This window comes from Corvus cornix, chromosome 3, assembly GCF_000738735.6.
Source record: "Corvus cornix cornix isolate S_Up_H32 chromosome 3, ASM73873v5, whole genome shotgun sequence".
NCBI classification, from domain to species: domain Eukaryota; kingdom Metazoa; phylum Chordata; class Aves; order Passeriformes; family Corvidae; genus Corvus; species Corvus cornix.
Window position 1 is genome coordinate 28348613 of NC_047056.1, and position 12139 is coordinate 28360751.

General features: G+C 47.3%; 1 protein-coding gene across 5 annotated transcripts in view; it reads left to right on the forward strand.

Annotated features, from left to right (window-relative positions):
* Nucleotides 1-12139, forward strand: part of LOC104685704 — a 75294-nt gene that overhangs the window by 12620 nt on the left and 50535 nt on the right. For 2 of the 5 annotated variants that reach the window (XM_039568787.1, XM_010393729.4), the window contains exon 1: nt 2207-2788. The exons of 1 other annotated variant lie outside the window; for it this stretch is intronic. In XM_039568787.1, the coding sequence (XP_039424721.1) occupies nt 2684-2788 (105 nt within the window). In that variant the 5' untranslated portion in view covers nt 2207-2683. Of the gene's footprint in view, nt 1-2205; nt 2789-12139 lie in introns of those variants that run through there. 2 more of the 5 variants (XM_010393727.4, XM_010393728.4) reach the window with 2 other exon arrangements.

Below are 12139 nucleotides of genomic sequence, written 5' to 3' on the forward strand. Positions count from 1 at the left end.
GGAACCTGAGAGTGTGATTTTCTCCTGAGTCTGCTGGAACACAGAGATGCTCATGGATACACAGTCTGAGAAAAGAAGAATACTGGGAGAAGGTATCTATAACTAGATTTCCAGTAGAACTGGGTGTACCCAAAGTTGGTGTTTCTGGCTATTCTGGTCATACGAAATACAAAGCAAGAAAGAAACAGATGCTCTGCAGGTATTTGCTGAAACACATGTAGGTAAAGGTTGCAGAAGCAGGATTTGTAGTATTAGTTTCTCTCAAATTACAAGTGCCCCTAAAAAGCCTTATCAGCACTTGTTTTTGCTGCTTGCCCTGAAAAGGCCTGGCCCTGCAGCAGGTTAGGAGGCCTAGCAGGAACCCTCCACCAGGCTGTGGTCCCCACTGCTGTCCTGTGCCTTAGTGGGGTGGGGTGAGCTCAGGTAGAGGCTGTGATGTGTTACAACTGGGATGGCAGATTCTGCTCTACTCTGTTCCAGGGAGCTTTTTCAGCTTCATCTGATCTGAAACAAACAACTGGGCCCTGGCATGTGCCTGTCCCAGTGCTTGAACTCTGAATGGGAAAGCAATCATACATGTTAGTTTAAGCTGACTGTGGTTTATGGGTCATATCTTACAGACCATTACGAGGACAGCCAGTGTCTCCAGAGCTGAAATAAGGAACGAATAATGGCTTGGGGAATTTTGCTTTATATGAAAAAAAAAAAAAAAGGAAAAAATTTTAAGAGAGTCTCAAGTGTTGGACTGTGGGATATACCTTGGTTATTGGTTAGGGACCAGAAGTAATTATTACCTAATATTAAATATATTAAATATTAGATTTATATTAGATATATATTATTATATATTAAATTATATTAGATATATTTTATTATATATTAAATATATAATCTAAAATTAAATATATTATTGCATATCTCTGTGGAGGATTTCTGGTTTCAATTGGCATTTTACTCCCTCCTGTTGGATGCAGCATGCCAGAGTAGCAATCTGCTCATGTGCACTATTCCCTGTTTTTTTTAATACATGCAATAAGAAAAGCAGGAGTATCTATAGCAATGTGTGGTGGCTTAGAGTCATAAGGTTGGATTGTGATTTCAATTTGGTGTGAAATGGGGGAAAAATAGATGAAGAGCAGTCCACAGTGTGAATGCAGAACTCACAGAGCAAGTATGGTTTAACAGCTGAGACAGTTTTCTATTGCAGACTTCTTCTAAGAAGGCACTATCTGGAAAGCAGAAATTTTGTTTTCTGGCTCAGACTCTGTGCTTTTTGTACTCCTTCAAGAAAAAATACTTTGCTAACTGGAGCAGAACCGAGACCCTTTCCCCTGCAGCGAAGATGTTCTCTCTCAGTCAGCACTTTAGGAGTGCTCTTTCCTTATCTTGTTACAGGCCTGCTGGCTGAGAACTGGGAACCCATACGTTAACCAGCCTGTGCTCCTCTGGAATTTGTACACAAGCAGAGACCTCTGTAACGCTTCCTAGCTTGTCCCAGAAGGAAGGATGGGACAAAAGGCTCTGTTGGCCCCAAGGGACTGGTAATGGGCAAAAGGGACCTTTCACCTAGACACGGGGAGTTTATCGCTGGCATAGAGTTGGCAGTGGGTGAAAGCCCTTTGTTGTTACTGCCGGCAAACGTGTCGGCGGCTTCCCATGGGTTCTAAGTGGCTGGGAGCCTATCAGTCAGTCCCTGATAACTTTCCTGACTGTTCTGCCAGGGAGGTGCTGGAGGACTGGCCATGGGAATGGGGCACCTTGCTTGTGCCCGAGGATAGCTGGTGCAGCAGGAGCTGGTGCTGGTCTGGCCTGCGTTTCTGTGGGGAAAGGCTGTGGCGAGCTTCCCTGCTGCCGCAGGCCCCATGCAAGCTCCCGGGGTGGCTCAAGGGACTCGAGACAGAACACACGAGCCCTCCCTGTGGATCTGTGCTCTGAATCGGAGGTCAGGACAGACAGGTCAGCGCATCCCTTTCCCCTCCTGGGCTGAGCGGGTTGCAAGCCAGGATGCGGCAGCGCACAGGCAGCGGCCACTCCACTACATCCCGACCAGAGCCCGCCCGGATCGGAAACTCAGGGAACGCTGACCGGCCGGGAAGAGCCGGTGACCCTTTAAGCGGAGTCCCCGCCCCGTGCCGCCCTGTCCCGCCCCGTCGGGCCAATGTGCGCCGCGGCTGCCGCGCCGCTTGTTACAAGTTTCCCGTGGCGGCGGTGCCGGAGGGACCCCGGGGCGGCGGCGCCCGGCGGTAGCGGCGGGGCGCGATGCTCGGTGCCCGCCTGGGGCCGAGCGGGCGGGAGCGCTGCCATGAGCGGAGCCCGGTGTCCCGCCCAGGGAGCTCTGCCGTCCCGCAGTGAGCACTCTGCGCCGAGTGTCTCTTGTCCCCTGCAGCACGCTGCCAGCTGGTACCTCCCTCCTTTCTGAAGCGTAACTGGGGAGGGGGTGGAAGGCAAAGGAAGTTTGGTGCTCGTTTTTTTTTTTTCTGTAGGCTTTGGAGGGGGATTCCCTGTGCCTCCCAGCGCGGAGGGCTGCAGGACAGAGTGCGGCGGCGGAGGGGAAAGGGGCACAGCTGGGAGCGGCTGTGCGGAGCCGTGCCCCCACCGCCGCGTACCTGGGGTGCTGGATGCGAGCTCCGCGCAGCTCCGCCGAGCGTAGCGGCGCGGCAGATGCAGATGCGTGTGTGTGTGTATGCTTAACCCTTTCTTGGCTCCTCGGATTTGTACCATGCTGAAGATCCTCACCAAAAAGCTCAGGAACCAGAGTTTGAACGAAATTCAACCTTTCCAGCTAAAGGTAAGAAAACCCGTTTTTGTCTCGGTTGTTTTTTGTCCCCTTCAGGTAATTACTAAGGGGGCCTCGAGGAGCTGGAAGCTTGCAGTGTTTATTATGCTGGGTCGGTTTCCTCTCAGCCAGTGTGCTCAGGAGGAACTGGCCTAGGCTGTATTCCTGTTACTTAAAGTCCTATTCCTTGGCATCCAGAATTACCCTGCACAATTCAGATAATACAGAAAGGTGTATGAAGACAGATGTATCTGTCTGGTTTTTAGAATGTTTTCCTTTAGATGGGATTCACATTTAACCGTGTAGGCATTTGCCTAGATACCTTTGTATGTGTGCAATCTGTGGCCTCCCAGTCCTTGCCAGGCTAGAACCCCATAGTGCTAGGTACTGTACAAACATGATTTACCTAAAATGCCTTTTAGCTCGTTATTTGCATTTCTCTCTCTTCGGGTCCTGAAGGCCAGAATCTGAGCTGAAGTTTGCAGACTGGATCATTGCATTGACCCATGGCTTTCCAGATTCTTCTTACATCCGTTTTTAATGTTTAAAATAAAACTGAGGATCACAGATTCAGGATAAGAACTGTCTAAGCCTTTCCTGCAAAATACAAAGAGGAATTTTTGAGCCATATACCACGGGATAAAAATGGATCTGTGACGAATGAGAAAAAAATACCAGATCCTGGTTTGGCAAAATTGTTGTGAATCAAGGAATATCCCGTGAAATCAGCAGAGTTACTCTGGATTGGCACCAGTGCTGCGGGAAATGTAGCACCTGGCCCCAAATAAAAGAAGGGATCTGGGAAAAGTAGCAGCCCTCGTTGCTTGAGTTGGGGGCTGGGGATCCGTATACCAGACTCCAGTGGAGTCTTTTGTATGTGTTACACAGAGGCTCATTGCCGTGTGGCTGCACTTCTGCGCAGTCACTCTGGACAGGCTGATGGCAACTTTGATGAAACATCAGCACTGTTTCTAACAAAGTTTGCTGTACTTCTTCCCCTGGGGATTGCACGTTCTGTGGCTCTCAGGGGAGGCAGGGTTAGATTTTATTTCTGGAAGTAAAATAAGGACAATGCTTTAGGTTGTAGTGGATTGATTCAGTGCAGAGTATCTGCAGAAGCAGTGAGGGATTTTTTTTTAACACTGTGTTTCTTGGCCTTATGGCTGCAATCTCCTTTAGCTTTATTGTTTGTCTCTTGGAGCCTCAGGTTGTGAAACCATGAGAATCTTTGGAAGGCGCTCTCAGAGGTAGATACAGCCTTCAGGATGCTTGGAGGCATGCAGGAAAATGTGCATGAGTGGGCATCTGCAGCCATTTTGTTCATATTAGTGCCAAGGTTTTGTGCTACAGACAGGTGGTCTGCATTTTTGCAGGCTCAATGGAGAAAGTTAAGCTTGCACTGTGCTTTGCTTGCAAGGCTAATGCATAGCCCATCAGAGCTGTCTTTGCAGCCTGCAGTGGGGAGTGGTACAATGACTGGTACACATGTGTATGGGCAGAAAGCCAGACTTGCAAACTCTGGGTTTAAATCTGTTTTGTAGGCCTTTGGGGACCATGTACAGCTGCCTGGTCTTGGTTGAGCCTTGCAGCAGCATACTAATTGCTTAATGGAGTGTGCAGTGCTCTGTCTTAGGTGTCGGACCAGAGCTCCTTGCAGGTATAGACCTGGGGTAGGTGTCACAGGGGGTGAGCAGTGTGGAAGCTTCTGGTGCCTGTGCTGTGCATGGACCCTGTGTCAAGGCCAAGTGTCTGTACCATTTTGCACTACTGCCCTCATGATGTGGGGCTGCCAGGCACTGACCAGACTTCTGCTTTCTTGGCCTTGGTCTGTGTCTATGCAGGTCTGTACGTATTATGGTTTGTATGGTATATGCATTATTTAAAAGGTCCAGTGTGCTGTCGTTGAAACCTAGTGAAAAGTTAGGTGAGAGCATAGAATCAGGTCTGTAGTCCTGTAAGTGGAGAACGAGCATCAAGTTTGGATAGAGTAAGAATTGATCTGCATTCACCACCCAAACCAAGAGCTTTTTGAGCTTTAATAACAGTGTGCTTAGCTGCTCTTCTCCTTCATTGCCCACTCGCTTTTGCACTTTATGACCTCTATGGGAGGTTCCCAAATTCAAGGAAAAGCAAGCTGCTGTTGTGCTTCTAGCTTACAACTGTATTGAAATCAGCCAAAGTCCCAGGAGACTGTCCTTGGGTAAACTGTCAACTCATTTTTACAAGTGTGGAGGATTTGACCAACCTTGGATTGGCAACCAGGCTTTGGCAATCTTTTCAGGATGAAATTTCTGCCCATTGTAAGGTTTTATTTTTGTATGATGTGTCCTGAATTGGTTTAATGTGGCTGTGATAGGTCCTCCTAGTCTTTTCCCACTTGGAGAAGCTGAGAGGGTGCCATGGCCTTCTGTAAGTGAAACCAACAAATATGCAAGTTTTGGGTGTTGATGTAGTGGACTTCTCTTTTTCCTTACTGAAGCTTTAGGCAGTTGACAACTAGCGCTGCTCAGAGGAGTTTGACTCAGGAGATGTGCTGGTGTCTCTCAGAAAGTGTCCCTTTATTTCCCTTTCTCCAGAAGTCACCATGGTGGGAAGGGAGGGACTGTGTGACACTTCACCTGATGTTGGGTTAGCATGCTCAGCCAGCAGTTTCTGATAAGGGTGGCTGGGCTCTCAAGTGTGATAGTTGGGGTTCAAATTTGAGCCCCTCACCTTGGAAGATAGCTGACCTTGCTGTCTTCACAGAATCCCAGAATAGGTAAGGTTGAGAGGGACCACAGTAGATCATCTGTTCCAAGCTCCCTGCTCAAGCAGGGTCATGCTAAAGCACATGGCACAGGATTGTGTCCAGATGGTTCTTGAATATCTCCAGTGAGGGAGACTCCACAACCTCTCTGGGCTTGGTCACCCACACAGTAAAGAAGTTCTTCCTCATGTTCAGGTGGAACTTCTTGTGCATCTGTTCCTGCCTGTTGCCCCTTGTCCTATTGCTCAGCACCACTGGGAAGAGCCTGGAGACATCCTGTTGACACCTCCTCTTTAGGTATTTATATGCATTGATGAGATTCCCTCGCAGTTGCCTCTTTTTGAGACTGACCAAGCCCAGCTCCCTCAGCCTTTCCTGGTAAGAGAGATATTCCAGTCCCTTAACCATCTTTGTTACTCTCCACTGGACGTGCTCCAGCAGCTCCATGTCTCTCTTGTACTGGGGAGCCCAGAACTGGACACAGCGCTCCAGGTGTGCCTCACCAGGGCTGAACAGAGGGACAGATCACCTCCCTGAACCTGCTGGCAGTGCTCATCCCAGTGCACCTCAGGACACCGCCGGCCTCCCTGGCCACAGGACACGCTGCTGGCTCACAGACACCTTGTCGCCCACCAGGACCCCAAGGTTGTTGTCCGCAGAGCTGCTTTCCAGCATCTGAGCCCCCAGCCTGTGCTGGTCCATGGGGTTATTCTTCCCCAGCTGCAGGACCCTGCACTTCCCTTTGTTGAATTTCAGGAGGTTCCTCTCTGCCCATCTCTCCAGCCTGTTGAGGCCCTTCTGAAGGGTCACACAGCCCTCTGGGGTATCAGCCACTCCTCCTAGATTTGTATTATCTGTGAACTAGCTGAGGAGGCATCTGCCCCTTCATCCAAGTCATTGATGAATGAGTTAAACAATATTGGGCCCAGTATTGAACCTTGGGGGACACCACTAGTGACAGGCCTTCAACCAGACAGTGTGCCCCTGATTATGACCATCAAACAGTTGTCAATCTACCTCACTGTCCCCTCATCCAGTCCACACTTCCTGAGTTTGCCTATGAGGATGTTGTGAGAGACAGTGTTGAAAGTCTTGCTGGAGTCAGTGTAGACAGTATCCACTGCTCTCCCCTCATCCAGCCAGGTAGTTCTTTCACTGTAGAAGGCAGTCAAGTTTGTCAGGCATGACATTAGTAAATTCATGCTGACTACTCCTTGTCATCCATGTGGATACACAGGGCCTTCAGAATGAGGCACTCCATCACATTTCTAGCGATTGAGGTGATGCAGACTGGCTGGTAGTTCCCTGACTCCTAATTCTTGCCTTTTCTGAAGACTGGGGTAACATTTGTTTTCTTCCAGTTCTCAGGCACCTCTCCTGATTGCCATGACCTTTCAAAGATGATCATGAATGGCCTAGCTATGGTATTTTCCAGCTTTCTCAACATTTGTGGAAGCATCCCATCAGGGCCTGTGGACTTGTGGGTGTCAAGTTTTCCTACATGTCTTCCCACTGGACACTTGTGCCCCTGCAGCAGGGGCAGCGTGTCCGCTCCTGAGCTCTTGTAGTTTGTAGCACAGCCTGTTAGCTTAAGAGCTTCAGCTCTTCAACCCTCAGCTTCTGTGGCTAAATCCAAGAAAGGAGAGGGAATTGCCTGGTGACTCAGTCTTTGGTCTACCTCTTGCTTCAGTGGTCTGGTGTTACTTGCTAGAGATTAGGCGAGATTCAGGAACCTTTTTGGCTGTTTTTAAACCAGAAGCAGATCTGACTTAACAGGTTAGGGGTCATCTTTGATAACAGCTGGCAACTGGATCTGTTCCAGAGCAGTTGGGACAGGAGAAAAAGAGTGAGAAGGGGGAGTGTCCCATATTGTAGTGAAATGCTTCAAACCAGGAAAGTGAGAGGGGCCTGTAACTGAGGGCCTGATTTTTTTTTTTTTTTTTTTTTTTTTTTTTTTTTTTTGGTGTGTGTTAGTTGTCCAATATTACAGTCTAGTACAGTTTTTTGTTATTTCCTTTCATAGTTTTGGACTGGTAGCCCTGAGAAACACTTTCTGAACTATAAGTCAGGCTGATCTAGGAGCTTTTAAAATGCATATCTTGGGCTTGCATGTGGGTTTGTGATGGAGTACTGATATTGAGCCCTTAGAAGTATTCTCTGACCAACTCTGTGAGCTTTCTGCAAATCAAATATCTTGTTCATCCCCACAATTTGGGGTAGGGATTTCTCACACAAATGTGTTTCTTCCAAGTTTCTCTTTAACTCTTGTGGCTTTGCTATTTATGTAGTGGCTAAAGTGTGGGTGTCTCTTTTCTGAGCTTTGCTTGCAAGCAAGGTCCTTGGGGTATGGAGCATCTGGCTGGAACAAGTCTGTGCATTGCCAGTCAAACTAAGCCCTTAATTAGTGGCCCTAGGTGTTATCACAGTGAAACAGTTGGATTGTGGTGTGTTAAAAAATTAACTGGCTGGAACATGCAGCCGAAAAAAACTGAGCACTTTAAAGGTGGCAATTTCATTCCAACTTTGCTGTTGACACAAATAACTTTGGAGGTGATACAACTGATGTTCTAATCCACAACAGTTGTTAAATTACTTATGTACTTGGCATATTCATTTTGGTCCTGGGCAGAAGTAATTCAGACATGTTTGTCACTTCCTTGATCAATGGTATGAAGTCATATGTGAGTGTTGTGGTGACAGAGAACTGCATTTCTCTTCCACATAATTTTAGCCTTATACTTGCTTAAAGGGAGTTGTGTGCTAGGCATTAACAAAGCCACTGTGTCAGCTCTCCTCATGTACCCTTGCAGCTTGTATGTGTGCATACACAGCACTGGGGACCAGAAAGTCATCTCAGTTATTTTCTACTGGCATGTGTATCTGGAATCGGCTATGAGAGTCTGGGCTGGCTGGCCAGCCCTGACGGGCAACTGGAAATCATCTTCATCCTCCCTGTATGAAGGGGATTCAGCTGGCCGTGCAAAGTGAACCTCAAGCTTGCAGGCAGTGACTCCTGAGTCACTGTCCCTGTGGTAGCTTGTTACTCTGCAGAGCCGGGAGTGTTATTTTTTTCTCCTTAGACCAAAAGAGAGTGGAGTAGTGTTGTTACTGATGCACAGTGGGTGTGCTTTCAAAGATCTGCATAAGTGCTCGTGCTTACTATGAATGACCACAGACTGATTTCTGTCTTTCTTTGGGCTGATTGCTTGTCATGTGTCACAGGTCTTCAGCTTGGCACAGGGAAAACTTAGCTTTGTCTGCTGTGGTGTATGCAGGTTTTCTCTCCTTTCTGGAGTTTTCAGCAGATCCCATCAAACAAGTTCATTCCTCTAGAGCTGGAGGACTCTGTTTTATACTGAAACTTTGCTTTTCTTCCTGTTACATCAACTGGTTGTGTTAGATGCCTCTGGTTTGTTGTAATCTCAGGAAAGACACAAGCGCACAAATCTAAGTGTGTAAGTACAATTTTGACTTTTGGATTATCTATGAATATGCCTGAAGTTATGTTTGTGATAATTTGGACTAAAAATATATATGTTAGTGGGTTTGAAATGCTGTGGTAGATACTTAGCTAAGGCTAAGAATAGAACAGGCAATCCCAGACACTTTAAGCTTTGGGTTTTTGAAACTTCTGCCTGAGGCATTGTAAAATAATGGCTTTGCAATTCTTTCTACTTGGCTTCGAAGGTCTGAATCTCTAAGGGTTGTCATCTTTTCTGTGCAGACATTCAGCACTGATAATCTCCTGTACAGACTTAATTCCAAAGAGTGGTACTTCAGACAAGTTGCAGATACTGCAAATACAGCATGATAGGCCATTCACTGACATTGGGGTAGTTCATTGAGACATTCAGCTTGCCTTTATGACTGATAGGAAACTATGGACTAGCTTGAAAAAAAGTCCACCTCCCAGAGGCACAAAGAAATCTCATTACTTTTCCTTGTATTTCCCAATTTTTGAATTTTATTTGAATGAAAAACTAAATTCTGAAAAGTCAGTGCTATGTATTTAACTTTGGGATTTCAGTGAAAACTGATTATTTTTCTTTGCTGGATAGTGCAGTTCTTCATTTCCCGCTGTCATGCATTGTCCTCCAAGTTCCAAATTTGCTGCACTGTTTGGGATGCTAAACGTTTTCCTGAGCATGAAAAGAGCTCATATTTGAGGTGAAAATAGAAAGCAGAACCAGGTCATTATTTATTTTAATTATATGGCTGTCACAAAAAAGTGGGTTCACCTTTTTTTACAGCAAAAAGCAAGGCTTGCATCCGCTTAGGAGAATTCTGTGGAGTGGTGGGTGGGCAGGGCACCACTGCTGTAATGTGTCAGCCTGGCCAGCTTCTCTGTCTGTTCCTGGAGCATGCCTGAGGTCACAGAAGTGTTGTTTGGATTCCTCAGAATGGAGACCAAGGGCTGTGTTCCCTTTTCAGTGGGAAGTAACACTCCCACACACATTGTAGGCAGCACCAACCCCTCCTACCCCCGTGCCTTTATCTGTAGCTCCTGTTCTCCGGTTGAGTGGGATTCAGGTTGCTGGGTGACCCAGCTCTTCCTAGCAACCAGCATCACAGGTATGTGTGTGCTCGGGCCGTGTTCTGCGGCAGGAGCTGTTGTGCGTGGCCGTGGGCAGAGCCTGTTTGTCCTCCTGCCACCGGTGACCAGCAGTCAGCCAGCTAAGCTGTTTGTGAATAGGCACCAGCACCACCCACAAGTACTCAGCGTGAACACCCAGGCAAGGATTTCGAGAAAAGCCAATTAGTTGTGACCTTTATCTGCACTGAAAGCATTCCCTGTGCAGTGAACTCTGCTGTGACCCAGGCCTAAAAGTCGATGTAAAGGACATACGGCCCAGCGTGACCTATGCAGAGCTGTCTCCGTGCCAGGCTGGGCACAGGGCTGCCCAAGCTGTGGGGATGCAACAAACAGGTGAAGCACAGTTCAGAGAAGGTTTCTTCTGGATCAGCGTGGTCGCTCCTTGGGGGTGGACAGCTCAGGGTGTCTCTAGGCATTTCTTCCCTCTCTTGCTATGTTCTTGGTTTTTGTGCCCATTATAACCTCCTTTCTGCCATGGGCTGGTCTGTTTGGACACAGACCTGGCATCCATATGTACCTAAGTCTATATGTCACACTGAATTGTTCAGTCCTTGTAGGATAGGTGTTTTGAGGCTGGGGCGTCTTGGGAGCTGGCTGAGGCAGAGGGAGCAGATCTTACATGGTGAGTAGTTTGGTTTTTTTTTAATTTTTTTAATCTCCTCTGTAATCAGTGCAGCACACCACGTGCTCAGCCAGGTGAACTTTTGCTGTTATCCCGTTGAGAAGCTCTAGCACAATGGGAATGCCATAACAGAGTACCCATGTGAAGAGCTCACATGATTAGTTCTCTAGTCCATCCTTGATGGCTTCATGAAGAGTGAAATACCATGGATGCTTCTGGAAACTTCCTGTTGGATGTGTATGTGAGAAAGTATCTTGCTTAGTAAGTTTACACTGAAGTTGCCACATGGCTGCATGTGCAGTAATCCAAATCCTGGTTCTTTCTAGTTGTTCTGTGTTAGCACAGTGGAGTGTTATCTAAGGGTGGCAGGGGCTAAAAGCCCAAAGAAGATTCTGTGTGTGCTTTACAAAGCAGCTGGTGTGGACTAGCCCCTTGTTTCTTTGTTTCCAGCCCTCTCCTCCCCTGGCACACTTCTCCAAGCAGTTCATCATCCAGGCTCAGCCTGCTGCAGAGCCACTTCAGCTTGCCAAGGCCTGAGCCGTGGTGCTGAGAGCAGATCAATGCCTGTGCTCCACTGGCATGCACCCTTCAGATGAGTGTTGTGAGCGAGGAGATGTGGTGAAACTCGGGGAGGTATCCCTAAGGCATGGTAGACTGTGAGGCTATGGGTTACCTTCCTCAAACAGCACGACTGGGTTGGTCAGTCTTTGTACCCAGCAAACACACCTGAGAAAAGTCCTCTACAGCTTTGCCTGGATTCACCTGCCCATCCTAGTTCCAGCATCAGCCCATATGAGAAGACCTACTGAAACACTTTCTGAGGAGGAAAAACCAAAGTCTAGAGTTAGGTCTCCAGAGGAGGCTTTTATTAGTCATGTCTCCCATTTCATGGATAGGTTCACCTGAGGTTTGTTGCCTGACTTCGAGGTAGATGGTCCTTACCTGAATTTAGATGTATGAAAGGATGGGAGATCCCTGGTATTTGGGAGATGTCCAAATACCTTAATATTCGTAAATGTCCCCAATGAGAATAGGCAGGCCTTGGTTTCTCATATTTCTAGGGACCAAACTATTGCTTGGTAGCTGATTAATTGATTTGTCTTGGCTACAAACCTGGTTTTGAGCCAGGATTTCGAGGAGATCACACAATTGGAGTTGCTGATAGCACAAAGATCCTATCCCTTCACACCTATTTTATTCAGCAATCTGTCTCATCTTACTCCTTCCTAATGGGGTCACATTGTTTCCATGATGCATGATGGTTTTTATTTAACTGATATCCTTATTTCTTGGCATGACAGGCCACAATCTGCCAAGCTCTATATGGGCATAAGATGAGAATAAAATTTCCTTTGGTTGAATGGGGAATTTCCCATCTTGGGGAAAGGTGCCAGACAGGCA